This window comes from Lepidochelys olivacea (assembly GCF_965140295.1).
Source record: "Lepidochelys olivacea isolate rLepOli2 genome assembly, chromosome: 6".
Classification (NCBI taxonomy): Eukaryota; Metazoa; Chordata; order Testudines; family Cheloniidae; genus Lepidochelys; species Lepidochelys olivacea.
Window position 1 is genome coordinate 111,595,294 of NC_140416.1, and position 18,634 is coordinate 111,613,927.

Consider the following 18,634-nt stretch of genomic DNA (forward strand, 5'->3'; position numbering starts at 1 on the left):
GCGTTTCCCCCAAGCAGCAGACACGCTAGGAATGTCCATCTGAGACTGGAATTGCCTCTCGGCAGGAGAGGCAACGTTGAAAGCCCAGAGACCCAGGCATTCACAGATAAAATTATCCCAGAGAGGAGTGAATGAAAACAAAGAAAAAAAATTTTTTTTTTTTAAAATGGGGAGAAAAAAAGAAAAAGAAAAGGGATAGGAAACAAATTTTACGTAACTACTCAATCTACTACACTACACAGCTAATCCTAAATTTAAAGGTAAGTCGTACAGAGGCACTGCCGAAGCTCTGACTTGGATCAAGGGTGATTGAGAAGGAACTGACAGAGGGTTGGCAGCTAGTTAACTGCCTCTACAAGCACAATACAAAGAGAGCACATGTGCAGCCCTACTGGGTACTGCTGTAAAAGTTCTCCGACGAGAGGCACAGGGGCGTACAATCACCTGAAGTGGAGCACCCACAGGGACATCACTTGAAGAACAGATTTTAGAACATCAGTCTATCTTACCTAAAGCCTTACCATCCTCTGATGATAACCTAAGAGGGTAACTTCTTCAGATACCCCCTTTAGATGCCTATCCCTCAATCTGGTTCCCCTGGACCAACTTCCTCCTAACCACCACTCCGCGCATTCCTCAAGTCTTCCTTTTCAATCCTGCCACAGTTCTTTTGATCTTCTGCTTCCCAAGACCATTCCTGTCCTGGCTTTGTCTCTAAATGTCTCTCAAAGGTTTGCTGAGAAGTGGCTTGTCTTGAGCCATGCTATTCCCCAGCCTGCTTGTTCTTTCTTACAGACCCCTATTAAACTAGACCAATAGATTCATACAGGGAGCATCCCAGTAATCAGATCAACATACAGCATTCATAAATTATTATATGGAGCAGTTCCACATCCATCACAAAAGTTACTCATTTAATTTTTAAAAGGATTTGAAATATATTCAAAATATTTTCTATAGCTATTTAATTTTAAAAATTTAATATAAAATATATCCTGCTATATAATTATAACTTTTTATATACTCCCTGAAGTGAACTGTACTTTTCTCTTCTTAAAGACGCACAGACAGAAGAAAATAACCTATGTGAAAACATTTAACATTTCTCTATACTAATGAAATTTTGCAGAACAATGAATAAAAAGGTTTTTATCTATATCATAAAATAAAATATACACATTTTTACAAATAAACAGTGCAGTTAGTACAGGAAATATTTAAATAACAATTCTGCTATCTCAAGAATGGCATTTATTTAAGAATACAGTTAGGTACAATAGCTGTAATAAAAGGTACCTCTGGTGCAAGATATTCTGGAGTGCCACAGAAAGTCTTCATTGTTGCTCCATCCTTGATACCTTCTTTGCATAGCCCAAAGTCTGTTATTTTTATGTGTCCATCTTTATCCAGCATAAGATTTTCCAACTTAGATAAAAATCCAAATTAAAATGGTCATTAGATACACAATCCATAGACTTGAGTGAGTTTGTAAAATACTTGGATTTCTGCAGGTTATTCTTTTCAGCCCTGTTCACCCTGGGATAAGAATTATACTAGCTACCAAAGCACATATAATGTAAATATACATTTACATCATTTCCCTTAGGGATAACTTCAGAAAAGTAACTTGAGATCATTGGGCAGTTGACATACATATAGTGAGAATACAGAAAACAGTCATACTACATCTAAGCTCCTTAAATGTTACAGTCAGCAAAAGCACAAATTTAAAAACAAAGAAACTCCTTCGCCCCTGCTTTTACTTAGAGCATCTTTCATAGGCCATTTCAATACTGACAGAGGCTTGCAGCAGTGACAAAAACAATGAATCAATTTAAAGCTAAGGGATCAATTTACAATAGCACACTGTACATGGTAAATATGCTGTAAATTTACTCAGAATTTGATAATTATATAAAAACTGAGAGAATGCTGGCACTATCCATTTCTGATGGCACTACCCATAGCTCATGAAAATAAAGCTCTATATGCTGACGGTACTTATGCTATAGGGTGGGGTTTTCAAAGGAGCCTCAGAGAGAGAGGCGCTTAACTCCTACTGAATTTCACAACAGCTTGAATATTCATAGATTCCAAGGCCAAAAGGGACCATTGTGATCATCTAGTCTGACTACCTATATAACACAGGACAGAGAACTTCCCCAAAATAATGTGTAGACCAGATCTTTTAGAAAAAAACATCCAATCTTGATTTAAAAATTGTCAGTGATGGAGAATCCATCATGACCCTTGGTGAGTTTCTCCAATGGTTAATAACGCTCACTGTTAAAAATTTACATCTTATTTCCACACTGAATTTGTTTAGCTTCAATTTACAGCCACTGGATTTTGTTATATCTTTCTCTGCTAGACTGAAGAGCCCATTATTAAATATTTGTTCACTGTGTAGACACTTACAGACTGTAATCGAGTCACACCTTAATCTTCTCTTTGGTAAATTAACTAGATTGAGCTCCCTGAGTCTTTCGCTATATGGCACGTTTTCTAAACCTTGAATTATTCTTGTGGCTCTTTTCTGAACTCTCTCCAGTTTATCCACATCCCTATATACACAGCGCCTTTCATCTAGATGGCTCCTAAAATGAACTGTGGACTGAAAGAATAGTAATAGCACGTCTCATACACTTCTGGTGAGGGAATGCAGCCATCATTCTTAATCAGAAAGAACACAAAAGTTTGTATGATTCATTTTTCCCCCTCAAATAGAAAAGCCAAGGAAAACGTAGTCAGTTTTAACTGCAAGTGAAAAATAGAACAAGGGAGCAGAATGTTCACACAGTCTGAATTTGTACATAGAGTGTACATTGACCAAGACACCACAAATACCCTCCATCGCTTAGAAGAACCAGGGTCTTTTTCATAATAAAGTGGTCAATTCTTTAATTTCATATCCATGTGAAGATGCATCCCCAATAACAGAGTGCCCCTTCGTATTCTACCAAGGCACTGGTTCCATACACTTGGGGAGAATCAATCCCAAAAATTCGCTTTCTGCAGCAGTAGAGTATTCAAGTGCTTAGTTTGAGATCTTATAACAATCATGGCCAAAAATAATATAGCTGTAATATTTCTGTTATTACAAAGTTTGGTGGATAGATTTATTGTATTTAAGTGTAATCAGCTTCTGTGACTTTAAGAACTGTAACAGTCCAAACCCATTTTTAATAGCCTATGAAATGAACAGTCTTCTAAGTACCTTTAAATCTCTATAAACCACATTCTTCTCTGAATGCAGGTAATCCAGTGCTGATACAATCTCAGCTCCATAAAACCGAGCCCGGTCTTCAGAAAAGACACGCTCTCTTGACAAATGGAAAAACAACTACAACAGCAAGAATTTATTACATTTAGAATGCACATACTTCATATACGTTATAGACAATCCTGCCTGGAATCAGATATTTACCCAGAAAGGAACCTTTTTCCCCCCGGACACAGCTGTGCTCCGAAACATTCTAAAAGCTGCACCATAAATTAAATGATTAAACGTAAGTGTAATAATATATTTCAAATTCATAGCTGCTCTATTTGACAATTTGATGTACTATTAATTTTTATCAGTATATATAAACAACTAAAACAAATCAAATTATTTTCTTAGCTCGTTACTTATTAAACCAGATTTTTATTGCATTACTTTAAAAGCAGGAGATTCCTTATTTGACATAAATTGGATTTCTCTTCTTCTGAAATGTCTAACAGTATGTGTTTTCATTTACAGCTCTGTCCTCAAAGTACCGTGTGCTTTGAAATTATAATACAAAAAGCTTCAATGGTGTAGAGAAAGCAGCAACAAGATGTATAAACCTCCTGCACCAATAAAGACAGACTTTAAGATACTAGTATAATTTTTGTTAACTAGGGGCTCACCCCTGAATATCCTTACTCATGTATGTAGTCCTAACTCATGTGAACAGCCCCACTGATGTAGGACTACTCATGTAAGTTAGGGCTATATATATGAGTAAGTTAATGAGGGCTCAAAGACAGCAAATCCTAACATGAAACTGAATACAAAAAAATATAGGAAAATCCCAAAGCCTTTTAACATGGTTTCCTTACCTCTCCTCCATTAGCATACTCCATAACAAAACACAAACGATCATGTGTCTGAAAGGAATACTTTAAAGCCTGAAACAAATTTAAACAAAGACTTAGCAGAGATCCCATATCAAGATTTACAAAAGCGCTTTCAGTGAAGTTTTAGAAACGGGGACAGAGAGAAAATACATTATATTGTAATATTTTATAGAAACTTCTCTCTGATACGTTCTTCAGCAGCATTTCTTCATCACTGATCCCATGGTGGTTTTACTAAAACAACATATAGGTCAGATATGGGAGTTTAACTAAAGTAGGGATCAATTCTGGAAAAACACACATGGATTAAAAAAAAATTGTCAAAGGGTTATATTACTATTGGACAGTTATATCTCTGTCCCTTCTGCTTTCTCTACTGCTGCTGCTCCAGGCTGACAGCCAGCCAGGGGATTGAGAAATTCTGTCAATATGCATTTACCATCAATTCACAAAAAACAGAACAGGCACGGAGAGTGATGAAATGTCATGAAGTGCCTTCATCCAGTTGTGTCATGTGCATTCCTGCATCACAAGTCCCACCATCTTGTTTGCCACACCCTTGGATTTATTTTGTTTGGGTCATAACCCAGGCTTACAGCTAGGTTTTCAAGCCAGGCAGTTGCAGCCCTTTGCTTTGAAGATATATTTTGATTTATGCAAGCATACTTTTATATACAAACAATTATGTCAATCTGGTGGCACATTTGAATCAATAACATCTTGTGCAGGAAGCGAGCATCAGATTTTGGGGTTTGTCAACTCTGACAGTATTCTGTAATAAAAAGTAAACAAACATATGCCATACAGTATATTTTCAAAAGTGACCAATGATTCTGGGGGCCCAAACTGAGACACCATAAAGCATCTCTGATTTTCAGGAAGTGCTGAGCATCTACCCTCTGAAAATCAGGATCTTTGAAAGCGTCGCAAGTTGTCCACCCCAAAAATAAAGGTACCCCAAAACACTACTTACTGTTAAAAACCCAGACCTGTGAGACTTGTTTTATAATCATGATAATAAGGAGGAAAGCCGTAGCTGTCACAATGCTCAATTTGCTTACCAGATGTACTAAAAAAGGAGGAACACTTACTGTCAAGAATGGGTGCCTCGAATTCTGTAAAACCCGGTTTTCTGTCAGCGTGTGAGCTACTTCATCCTGCAATGCCACCCAGAGAAAGTCATCAATGCAATCACTAAAGAACAAGAGTTCGATTAACAACAACAAATACATGGTCACATACACAGTGTAAATTGCAACCCTGAGGTCACTCTTTAGAAGCTAGAGGGTTACACCAGGGGTGAACTGGGCCCAGAATGTTCTAATTTACTCACCTTTGCAACAATAACTTCCTTCTTCAGGATTTTCATAGCATAATATCGTCCAGTTGCTTTTTCTTTGACTAGAATGACCTTGCCAAAAGTGCCTTTTCCCAGTAGTTTAAGGTATTCAAACTCATTCATGGTCTGTTAAAGATATGTAAGTTAAATATAGGTCATGATCAACTTCATAATACATGTAAATACTGTCTAAAGTAGATGAATTTACTGTTTTGGTCAGTTAAAATGATGTATATACCGTTTATGATTTGCTTCTAGAGAGTTAAAATAAAAAACTAGTTCTTCAAAAAGAATAGGATTGTTACACTTCCAAGGATATGACACTTCAAACCCATAGAATTGCTTAATAAAGAAAAAACTCTCCTCCATGTAACTGAGAATTTCTTCACATGAAATAGGTAAGAGCCAAAATAGGTGTTTTATTCACGCAGCCTGTGTCAGTGCGCAAGCTTGGGAAGGCCATCCACATCTCATTCTAAAGATCTGTCAGTCTGATTCCCACTCTGAGGTTCTGATATGAAAATAAGTCTCCCCATATTTATGGAGGATCAGCTTTGCTGTGACCCACAGAACAGTGCCAGAAAATGTGCAGAAACCACACTGCACATAGACTATCTTTCTCTTTCTTGTTTGTTTTTCTATTAAAAAAGGTGGAGGGAAAATAGGAAAGGGTTTGTCTCTTAGATCCTATTCCAGCATCTTCAACGGACAGTGCCAAAGGGGTGACAGAAGATCTGTGTATCCAGGGGCTCACAAGTTCCTTGCTAGAAAGGATTATGAGATGCTCCTGATAACAGCTTTCTTGCTCCCTGAAAGCATGATGAACTTTACTCCCACACTGTATGCTCTGCAAGGACTGTTTTAGTTCACTTTGAAATGCATTAACAAAAGCAAGACTGCACTTTTGGTTGTGTGGGACAATTGGTTTCAGGATTTAAACCAGGGGTACTCAATTTTCTTTGTCAAGGTCCACATTTCTTGGTCAAAACATAGTCAAGGTCCAGACTACAGAGAAAATAATTCAAAAACAACAATGATAATAAGAAGTAAATAAAAAGATGTCAGGGTCCGTTCAAATGCATCTGGCAATCTGGATTTGGCCCATGAACCACCTACTGACTATTCCCGATCTGAACAGTCATTCAGACCGATCCTTGCTCAGAATGAATCAGCTCACTAGAGCTGAGAAACTTTCCACCACCTCCATGACACACTAGCCAAGCTAGTGAGGTCCAGTCCTTTTAAAATTCACCTGCAGCATCCTACTGGAACCCTCCGAAAAGATTCTAAGGGCCCAATTAGTAGGGGTCATATTAAACTGATGGCAGCCGTGGTTCAGAGTGGCATATGGGTAGTTGCCCAGGTTGGTATAAATTTAATTTTGTAGCATAACCAAGCGTCAAAGCATACGGTGCATGTTCATTAATGATGCAATTTGACAGGCATGATCCTTTTGCTGTTCATTGTTTTGGTTCATTTTCCCAAAACACAGGCACAACTCTGGGAACAAATGGAAGTGAGAGGGGCAAGGGCACAGAAGAAAGCCTTACTATAATTTACAGAGTAGGATCTTCTCACAAATAAATATATTGCTATGGGGGGAGGGGTGTCTTAATGGCTGCCTCTCGCTTGGATTCAGTATACCTAATAGTGCTCCTCCTCTTATAATTATTCAGGATCTAAAGGATTACTAGCTGACACTGGACTCAAAGCTTGGAGCTGTGGCATTAGCTAGGTGTGCACATGTAACAAGGTTCCCTTTAAAAACACTGATCCTGCTATACTAACTTACCACTTTATGTTTTGGTTTTGTCATAGAAACTTCCATTTCTTCAGCACCTGAATTATCACTAGGGGAACCAGATCTAAAATCCATCATTTCCTCCTCCTGTTTCTTAAGGCTGTCTGCTACTGTTTGGATGGCTTTTGTCCATTCTTCCCTGAGAAAATGTAAGCAATGACATTTGTTATTCATGACCTCAGATTACCATCTGCCTCAGCAAGAGTCAGAAAAACATAAAGCGTGATTATCTGATAATGTCAAACCAGTTCAATGAATGGAAAAATCCCATGTGTTTTTAGATGTAAAAGTTGGTGTTCAAAAAAACGCTTTTAATGTATATATCCATTATTACAGCTATTAATTGTTTTACAAACAGGAGATGACTCAAGTCCCTGCAATATGAATACAATAACTAGGACCTTCAATATATAGCAAAATTTCTAAAATGCACATTCAATCTTTAGGGCAACACATTGTCTAAGGATACACACATTACATCTCAACATTAGGCCTGCCAAAGCCAAAAAGCTACAAGGCACCTCCACAGCACAGAGCTATTTAACACACCCTCACTTTTTCACAGTACATTGTAACAAAAACATGCAAGAGTTCGACACATAGTGACAACTCATGACACACTTATGCCATTTTTTAAATGAATATACGTTTTCCAGTACCAGATAACACTGCCCAGGGTTCTTGGGCTATCAGAGAGGACACTAAATGTGTTGCAATGCTTGTATACAATATACAGCGTTTAACAAAATATCTCTGCTTTTGTCAGTTGTTCTCGCCTGCTTTGAGATTCCTCCTCCCCCCCCCCCCCCCCCCGCGCCCCCAAAAATAGTATTTTTGATCTGAGATGCGGGTACTAGGTTACAGGAACTAGGTTACAGGAACGTGTCCACCATTGTTTCAGCAATGGATGCTCTAGTATCGCGCCCCTATTCCTTTGGAGACACTCCAATTGCAGTGAAAGTGTCCTGTGGGGAATTTTACACTGTAGGAAGCTACTGGAGTTAATGTTCTTGCCATTCTGGTTCATTTCAATGCAAGTCTACCAAAACAACAATTCGCATACAAACAATCGCTTATTTAAGTTTGTAACTGTAACCATGTCAGGTATTTTCCCTCATCCCTACCCCCAACTTGCTAGAGAGGCCAAAACAAAAAATAAAGTGGATTAAGTTTGGGTATCGGTAGATTGACAAAAGTGGTAATTAACAGCGAAGGAAAAAGTGCTGGGTTTTTTTGGTGAATCTTATGAGGTTTCTACTGAGCACTTACCTACATTAGAAAAATGGGTCGAGATTCAGTTGGTGTATTAATTTACATCAGTCTAGCCACAACTTTTTTCCTACCCTGGACAAACTGCAGTGCCTTCTACTTCAAATAAGCAGGTGAAGGTGTACTCAGATAAAAAAACCTAGCCGACATCTTGACCTGCTCTGTCAAGTTAAAAGGTGTTGCAATATATACACACACTAGGAAAAAGATCATGGTTAGGAGAGGTTAATTAACACACCCGGGCCTGCAGACAAGCCCTTAGGAGATGAGCTCGCTATGTCCCTAATACACCCAAACTCTTGGTACCAATGGACAAGAGCCAAAAAATGGAAGTTTGATATTCTAAATGGCTGTGAAAAGCCCTGGAAACCTATTGGACTGGCCCACTTCTTTGTCCTTAAAATAAAATTTGCACTTGGTAAGCAGTATTCACCGACTGAAGCCAAAATAGAGCTGAAAACAGGAACATGCTTCCTTTTAAACTGTTTCCATAGACTTCATTTTCTAGATTTATTTACAGCACAATTCCTGACAAAGAACAGAATGAAGCCAAAGGAAACACCACTGAGAAGCTGATGAATTTCAGAAATCTTTGCTGAATGACACTGCTCTGCCAATTAACATCAACACCCACATTTTAGCAACCTATTTATTCAATATTGAAACAGCTACATGTGAAATGTCCTGCGATTAACAACAACATAAATACTGCACAGGACTATCCAACTTACAAAAGATTTTCAGAAGTGTTTGGCATTGGCCTAACCCTTCTCCCACTAAGTCACAGGTGGTAAACTCCCAGTAACTACAATTGGAGCAGAGATAGACCAGTGCTGAATACTTCGGAAAATCCCCCCCTACAGCTAGACAGGGAAAAGTAATTAAGAGCATTTAATTCTAAAATTCTGGATAGAGTGACTCTGCAGCACAGGCTCCCATGATTATATCCAAAAGATCTGCCTAATAAGAAGAAAGTGTTAAAAATGTTTAAGATGCAGATACTGCTGTGTCCACTTCATCATAACATACAAATTTTTCAAATACGCCTCCACAACTGCACCTCCAAATATGCACTGGAGTGAACACACTAGAGTAAGTAGTTTGCAGGCAGCTACACAGAATTTGGGGAGATATGTTTCCCAGGTGCATTTTGAGGGGCCATTGAAAAAAATTAGCTTTAGAAAGTACATCTTTCAAAACAGCTGAACTTCAGTTTGAAAAATAAAATAGGAAAAAACAAATACAAGGTCCAGGCAAGAGAGAGTATCTGGCATATAATTCTAGTTAAAAACATAGCAGCTGTACCGGCATTTCCTTGTAAACCCCGCACTCTCGCCTTGCAGTACCTTGAATTTTTCACTGTCTGAATAATACACTTGTCCTATCTAGTTTCTTTAGGCAAATTATGTTCAATTTAGTATTCTCTGTCTGAAGAATATCTGCCTATCCTCAAAGAGGGGATGTGGAGTGAAGATAGCAAAACCTGTGGATTTTGTCCAGGCAACCTTAACTTGCATGATCAACCCTTGTTCAGAAGATCCTCAGCCACTGGAGTCTTGAGGTGAGGCCCTTGAGATGCCAAGTGGTCACATCTGCACACGGAATAATAGTTTCTGAACAAAGGCACAGATTTTTCTTCAACATTAGGAATGCCTGTCTTTATGCCCCACCTCTAAACATTAAAAATAACCATTACAAAGAAAACATCCTTCCTCCATTTGTGTTCACATTTCTCCATTTCCCTCTTAAAAGCAGCTTTTGGGTTTAAAGGATAAAAGGACATTCAAGCTACTTCTACTTTTAAGTCTATTTTTAGATCTCTTTTACTGATTTTGGGTGAAATGCCACTGACTTCACTGGGGCCAGGATTTCACCCTTAGATCCTGTCTACACTGGTGGAGGCATGTAGGCTACGTGTAGCTAGAAGCCACAGTGAAAGGCAGTCTGTGTCCACACTCAGTGCAGTGTATAGCTACACAAGGCAGCGAAAGGTTCTGGGAGTGGGGAGGCAGTGGGGAAAGGTTACTGCAGATCCCTGCTGACGGAGCCTTTCCCCAGGCAATGCAGCAGGAAAAGGATCCAACAGCAGGATGCTACACTGCTAAAAATGGCAGTGTTGATGTGGAAAGCGCTGCATGGGCATCCAGAGCACCACATACAGTATATACCTTGGGGTTCAGGTGTGTAGGGCACTCTACTCGACTCACCTAAGCAGTCTACACTGCTATTTATACCCATGCTAGCTGGGCGTGCAGTGTGTGTATTCTACATGCCACCGCATGATGATACACCACTGATGTACCTTCAGACTATCTTCCAAATGTATGTTGCAGAGATGACTAGTATTAGCATTCCAGGCTGTGATGCAGGCAGGGTGGATTTGATTTAACCATAGTTTTACATAAAAGTGCATTCTTGTTGGTTGTTATAAACTTAATACATATTCTTCACAACTCAGAGATAGATGTAGGTTTCATTTTTAGAAGGTACACACTATTCATTTTTAAACAGTGACTTATTTTGAAAACTTTTCTGATTAGTTTTACAGCTATATTAGAAAATGAATGAATGATTAGTTGGTTATTTCATTTACCAAAGGTAACTGAAGCAGATATTTATGAAGTCATTGGGAGGTGAACTATCATTAATATTTGGAGGATTTTCTTGCCATGCTGTATGAGGAGGAGAACATCACTAGACAGACATTTAAACTGTTCTATTTAACTAAAACGATGTTAAGTATTGTGGATTTTTTTTTCAACAGCAAAGATATAATATTTTAACAAAAAAGCATATGTCCCTCACTTCTCACATTTATCTCCAGACTTCTTCTCCTTGTCCAGATCTATTCTGCCCCCAACAATCTTCTATTCATTCAACTTTTTGAAACTTTGCACTTTTAGAGAGAGGTAAGGGATTGACTCTGTGTACACAAATTTGCAGAGAGTCAATAGAATTGAGGTCTTTTATTTTTCACCTCTATATGTTATTTATTTATTTTAAAACATTTTTGCTGTTAAGCATGTTACCTCTGGAGATATAAATCCATAATTTGAGAACTGAAAAACTAAGCATCTCTGACGGTATCTTCTAGACTGAGCACTCAGTCCCATTGGGTAGATAGAAAGATTAACCTAAATAATCTATACAGAAGCTTGGGGAGCCCCATACAATTGGGTCCCTAATCCACGAACTATTGGAACTCAGTTACAAAACTTTTCTTAAATATTACATGAATATATTGTCTCATACTCATATAGAATTAGAATGTATAATCCCTATTCCATGGTGAGATATCTCTGAGCTATAATGTATCTTAATTAAAGCTATCTTTAGATAGGCTTTTTCCTCAAAAAGCATTTTATAAAAAAAATCTGATTTTTCGGATTTTTTTTTTAATCATTGATTTTTATCCACCCTGGATGCAGCCTTTCTAATTGGTTGGGAGGGACGAAAGGAAGACTGAAATGCCATCTCCCTGAAATGGACGGTGTCTCATTCATTTTTGGGACCATCTGCTACAAAGTGATAAAAGAAAACACGTAATTTACTTTTCTTTGCTTTAGTTTGTTTTCATCCTCCCCATGTCCTCATAACAGAATCATAAGCCATTAATATGACACCAACTGGAATCAATGAATGAAAGACTAAGTAGAAAATAAGCTAAGAAAATCAGGTAAAAATATGTGGAGGTTAAAGACAAATATTGTGCCTGTCATACATAAGGGGGGGCTGGGATTTTAAATACCCCACAATGATACCGGGGAACAATCTAAATTCAACAGCTGAACAGCAATTTAAATATTTAAACAGCCAGTAGTTGTAAACAGCTACGCTGGGATTCTGTTCTCTCAGCAGGTAAGAGATCAATTCTCCACTAGTCAGAGTACAGGATACATTCTTTTAGCTCTGTTTCCTTCAACAGCTGAAATACAAGTCTCAGGCAGCAGCATATTACTTCTTTGTCATCACTTTTATCATCTTATTTACATAACCCATTAGCAGGTGGTAGCAATACAACTAATTTGTTCCTTAAAAAGGTGTCCTCAGAAAGGGTCAGTAGGCGGAGACAGCTCAACTCTGCTGGGATTTTTGTTTTGCTTTGTGCTGACCTCTCCCTGTAATCTCAAGGTGGGAGAACCTTTATTTCTTACGCAACGAGAGCCCTGAAATCAACAACTCGCGTGGGGCTGAGCACCCATCCTCTGAAAAATCAAGCCCCTTTATAAAGGTCTCTCAGGTTGGACCACCCCAAAATTGTGATATCCATGATCATTTGTACTTTTGAAAACGTAAACCTATTAGATTCTAAACGTATGTCACCTGAGAAATCAGAGCTTTCGCAAGGACTGCACTAATAGCGCTGAACATTCACATCTGCTTTTGCAAGTAGTTTATGTATTAAATATGAATGAAACATACCGCTCCTCTAGAGTCTCCACATGAAATGTTCTTTCAATTACTGTGGTCCACTGGAGGCATCTAATGATGAATGTGTTTGGTTTAGGTCGTTCTGTCTTCATCAGCTGGCATTCTACCACAATCAAGGAAGAAAAAGTCATGGTACATAAGCAGGTTTAAATAATCATTTGTCTTTATTCTTATCTAGCAAACTGTTGCAATTAATCAGCCACAGAAATCTCTAAGTACTTCTTTAGGAGACATAAGACAGTTTGCTATGCTGATGAAACCAATAAATAGCTCAGTAGATAGTCATTTAAGCTTTGCTTGAACCAAGTTCTATTTAGAAAGCCTTCAGAGCTGACCAGCCATACAGGGTAATGCCACTAAAGAGATCCAAACTCAGGTCCCACATTCCCCTGACCGTGTGGAGCAGAGCACATGACAGGGGCAGTTCACAGTGGGTCTGATTACTGCATCCACTGAGGTTAATGGCAAAGCCCTCATCAATTTCAGTCACACAGGCTCAGGCCCATAGCTTTGAAGAAGTTAGCAGAGAGTTTCAGAGTAGCAGCCGTGTTAGTCTGTATCTGCAAAAAGAACAGGAGTACTTGTGGCACCTTAGAGACTAACAAATTTATTTGAGCATAAGCTTTCGTGAGCTACATCGGATGCATCGGATGAAGTGAGCTATAGCTCACGAAAGCTTATGCGCAAATAAATTTGTTAGTCTCTAAGGTGCCACAAGTCCTCTTTTTCTTTTAGCAGAGAGTGTGTTTGCAGTCCTTGTTCTACAAAGACCCCTGTGGCTAACAGAAAGATCAACAAAACAGTCTCTGGAGGAAAGAACCTCCAGTCCTCATTACCTTATCATTATAAGGGGCAGATCACAAAGGGGCATTCTGAAAAGCACCTTCTTAGCATAAAAAACACCCAGAGAATGGATGTGCAGACACCCATGTTAAACTCTGGTGACAGCTTTCACCCCTGCAGATACCACAACACAATCTAAACTAACAATTCCACAGAAGTAAGGATCATTTCATAACATCCATAAAGTGGACTCCTTATACCGTCATTCACACAGCACTTTCTTCAGAAAATTATTTCTGCATCTCTTAGGAATAAAGTGGCCCTTTTTTTCTTTCTTTCAAAGCCACATTTGGTATTTTATGGCCATTCCTCATGAGACAGACAGCTTAAGATCCTTCAAATTTGGGGCCGACACTGATCCTCATTAATAGCAGAATGGCTGCTGTAAGCTGAACAAACTCAAATAAGTTCAGCTAAGTAGCAATCTTCAGGCTATTTTAAGACATTTTTTGTACCTAGTTTTCTGAATTGCATTCAGCAGAGCTCTAATAATAATAGAGTTCCTCCTTCTAATGGAAACCTCAACCAATTGTCCAAATAAAAACAAAAAGGACCAAAAAAAAAAAAAAAAGGGGGAAGAGTTGTTGAATGTAGCTGTTCTTGTTCCAGTATCAAGTCTCTTGCTCTGCACTTTCTGAAAGCACTGCCTCATTATTATTTGGTCCAAAAGTTCTAAATTAACTTCACAGTAAACAAAAGGCCCTATAAAAAGTCAAGAAGACATCTCTACTTACTACTAAAGCTTCTAACAGGTTCCACCTTCAGTAAGATACAATTTAATAATGTGTACTGTCACTCTGGATCCATTCTTTTCTTAAGAGTATACACTCTAGCATTGTGAGGCAAATTTTATTATTGTGAAAACTTAGAGCGTCCCATTTTAAATTCAAGCCTTTAATTAGCACATTGTCTGTAAGATAAAATATTTACTGCCAGGGTATTTGGGTTCTGTATTTTTGGCACTATATTTCATGCCTCATTTGCTGCTGAAATTATAAGCTTTTCAACAAATCTGCATTTTTTAATCACAAGAAAATCTAATTTTTCTTTAATAGCATGCTGACGTTATACTGTGTCCTACTAAAGAACTGCAATAAGAAAAGAGAAAGTTTATTAATGAGTCATGGAAAGGTTTTAGTGTGATAAACAGCACTTCCTCATTCCCTAGAAAAATGAACATTAAAGAACCACCACAAACAGATGCAGTTATGCTTTTATTATGCTGCACCCACCTCTACTGCATGTGCTCCTGTGGCTGCCACCATCTTTTAAGGAACTATAGTTTACACTGTATATTATGATAAGAGTTAGCATGGTCCAGTGGATAGGACTCTGGAATGAGTTCTACCTTTGGCTCTGCAACTGACCTGCAGCGTGACCTTGGGCAAGTCACTTTACCTCTCTTTGCCTGTTTCCCCTCCTATTTTTAGTCTGTTTTGTCTAGTTAGACTGTATTCTCTTTGAGCAAGGACTATGCGTTTGAACAAATGGAGCACTGATCTTTGCTGAGGCCTCTAAATACTACTGTATAATACAAACAAATAATAATACTGGCTATAGCTAATGAGATTAAAAAATTGTGAGTTGTCTGCTATGTTTACCCTGCAGCTCAATATTATTTTTAAGAGACTATTAATAAAATTTTTTTACATGTATTTAGTCAATGTCCTTGTCATGGACCCGCTTGCTACACTACTTGATATCTATGAATAGATAATTTCAGCTAGTAAGTATTTCTGTAAGTCACCATAAAAACAAAAATTAACTATTTAACTTCAGCATAACAAACTATGCTAGGCTTTTCAATACAGAGAACTGGACCAATTAAATATCAACACATTTCGTCTAAATCAGCACTGTCCATTGATATTTGTTAAGCTTGCTGATCCAGCAATCTTTAACGCATGCAGCAAGATGAATAATAGAGATTTGTCAGTTAATAACCACTATAATTCAAATATGTCACACAGAAGTGTTTTGTTTGGTGAACAATATGCTGTCTAATTACTCTGCTCAATCATAACAGAACGTATCACAAAATGCAGTAATCTTTATTTTTAACTTGCATTACACTAAAGTACTGTACCACACAGATTTTTTAAAAATTAATCAAGTTACTACCCAATTTCCTCCAGACATAGCTGAGTCTCCTGGACTTTATTTTATCAATGAACCCAGGAAATACCTCTTTTAAAATAAATAAATAAATAAAAAAAATCTTTAAATCTGACCGTGCTCTTTGTGGTACTTTACAAACTACTCAGGACAGGTTACCATTTTTATATGTCAGTACAGCATCATGCACACCTATAGCACTCCATAAATAAAAAGTTATTACTGGCCCTATGATACTATGGATGACTGATATCACATTTTTATGTTCTGATATGAAAACAACCTCATGCCTCCAATATCAGCTGAAGATCACCTGCACACTTAGAAAAAACAATCAGTCCTGTCAAATGAACCCATACCACTATTCCCCATTTGCAACGAAGTCTGTACTATAAACTGCAGCCTGTTTAAAAAAAATGATGTAAACTATTCTCAAGAACCTCTTGATTCTTTCTTGGCATTTGGTCTTAAAATAAGTAGGACAGAGAAATTGTTTAACAGGAACAGACACGAAGGCATTCAAATGCAAATGATCATTTTGTATTTGAAAGACACTTAGTATTATCCTAGTGACTTTCTAAAATGTCACAATATTTGCTTCCCTAGCACTTAAGCAAAAGCCAGATTATTTGTGATGAAGGTGTCAAACTCTGCTCCCTATTTAATGACATCACGTTTTAAACCAATAATGTCAAGGAAGACACCTTCGCTCCCCACTTTTTTTTTTTAATAAAGAAAAATTAAAAGGACAGACAGTAAGAAGAGCAGTCTGGTGAAGAAGAGATGGTTTGAAAAGGCAAATAAGGAATGTTATGTCTCATAGCAAGCCTTCTCTCTGTGCTACTGGATAGACCTAATCATACAATACCAAGGTGCAAGTGAGAACAGAGTTCTGAATGCCACCTTATGCCCAGAGTCAGCAAGGTATGTAAATTCATTGGACCCTGGAGATCGCTGATAAAATCAAGTTATCTACTGGAATCTGATCACCTTGTGCAAAACCAGAACACTGATAATTCTTGGCCACAGATGCACAGTCCTGCCCATAAAACTACTAATAGTTTAGTTGGGCGTCTGCAGTTGTCATATACCAAATGCAACAAAACCTCTTATATTGAACATAGTCCACTCAAATTTTGATGACAGGAAAATAATCTGTTCCTTGTAGCAGGCTCTTCTCTATTTCCATGTTAATTTTTTCTATAAATTACCTCTTTCAGATGCATAACATTTAAAGGAGGGTTTATAATCTAATATGGAGATGTGCGTGACACCCAGAGATTACCATCACTATGAGTTCCACTAACCTAAGCTGTTCATAGCAATAGAATCTATTTGTTATTTGCCTGCATGATCTCTGGGGTGTTTCACATTATTTCAGAAAAGATCCACATGAACACTGATTTGCTAGAAGGTCTCTTACCTAATCTCTCTTGGTAGTGCAGGAAAAACAAAATAAATTACCAATAAGAGCAGAGATTCAACCCTGCAAATCTGTTGGAGCTGCACACTCAGATGGATTAGGCATTAGTTTTGATGGAATAAATTGAAATCACCAACAAGTATTTTATGGGAGGAAATTTCCAAATTGTATCCTTGAACTACACAAACAGGTGAACGGAGATTTCAAAATGTACAGTAGGCAAAAGAGAAGCAGGCTTTTTCTTTTTTTCCTTTTTTAAATAAAGATAAGACTGATTTTACAGAGGCGGCTTTTCAGACAAGCTTTCACAGACAGTGATGGGATCAAAGCCCATTCCATCTGAAGCATGAGAGTCTAGCCTGATCCTAGAGTAGTGAGGGACTTGCAGATTGCAAAACTGTAGATGCAACTTATATTTCTGCATCTACTGTGCAGAAATGTGGTTAGCATTGGACCCACCGTCTTATTTATTCTTCCTTGGGGGGGGGAATCAAACTCTTCTCTAATACCATCTACCCCCTTCCTTCAGTGTGTTATTCTCACATGTGTAGCAGGAGGTGCAACTTATTCACAACAAAACTGGAATACTCAATATTTGAGTTTTTGCATTTCATTACAAATATGAAAATGGCCCTATTTTCATTTAAAACCTTTTCTTCTGGAAGATTAGACCACTGAGTGAAAACTGAGCTGTTTTCTAGTGAAAAACATGAAGATTTCAGGCAGCAACAGAGTAATTTTTGAGCAAAAGTAGTTTTGCCATGAAAAATCTGCAATTTCACAAGTTTTTGACAGAGAAAGAGCCACTTAGTTGAATTTCACTAAATAGCAAATATTTGGAGTTGTGAAATTACTGAAAACAAATTGAAAAGTTTTTATGTAACACTCTGGGGCAAGCCTGTCCCCAGTTTTGCTAGTATCAACCTTCCCTGAGCCACTGCTAGCTATGTGTATCCCACTGGCAGAGTGAAAACAGTATTTTGGGCTGTGTTCTTCATCTGATACTTGTAAAGGAAACCCGAGTTAACTTTATACATTTTGGACGGCCCTTTACCCAACTACAAGCATGCTTCACAGACTAAGACTCCAATCCAAGACAAATGAAAGCGATCAGATTTGGGTACCCCTTATGGTGGACCTGTGTCTGTCTGTAAGATACTCTGATACCATGACAATTAGCTTGTTATACATGCCTAGACCAACAGGCTTGATCTGCCAAAAATTCTCAGAACCCTCAACTAAGGAATAAGTTAACCCCTTCTGAATGAGTTATGGAAGAAAAGCAGAAGAAAGGAGGTAATGCTCACCATTT

At 38.0% G+C, this 18,634-nt stretch overlaps 1 protein-coding gene across 3 annotated transcripts in view; it reads right to left on the reverse strand.

The window, feature by feature from the left end:
• AKT1 (AKT serine/threonine kinase 1) overlaps positions 1-18,634 on the reverse strand; it is a 119,962-nt gene that overhangs the window by 37,464 nt on the left and 63,864 nt on the right. For all 3 annotated transcript variants that reach the window (XM_084631027.1, XM_084631025.1, XM_084631026.1), the window contains exons 4-10: positions 12,933-13,044; positions 7,233-7,380; positions 5,435-5,566; positions 5,193-5,258; positions 4,084-4,152; positions 3,218-3,343; positions 1,297-1,425 (exon numbers count right to left, since the gene is read on the reverse strand). In XM_084631027.1, coding sequence (XP_084487153.1) covers positions 1,297-1,425; positions 3,218-3,343; positions 4,084-4,152; positions 5,193-5,258; positions 5,435-5,566; positions 7,233-7,380; positions 12,933-13,044 — 782 coding nt within the window. The remainder of the gene's footprint in view (positions 1-1,296; positions 1,426-3,217; positions 3,344-4,083; positions 4,153-5,192; positions 5,259-5,434; positions 5,567-7,232; positions 7,381-12,932; positions 13,045-18,634) is intronic.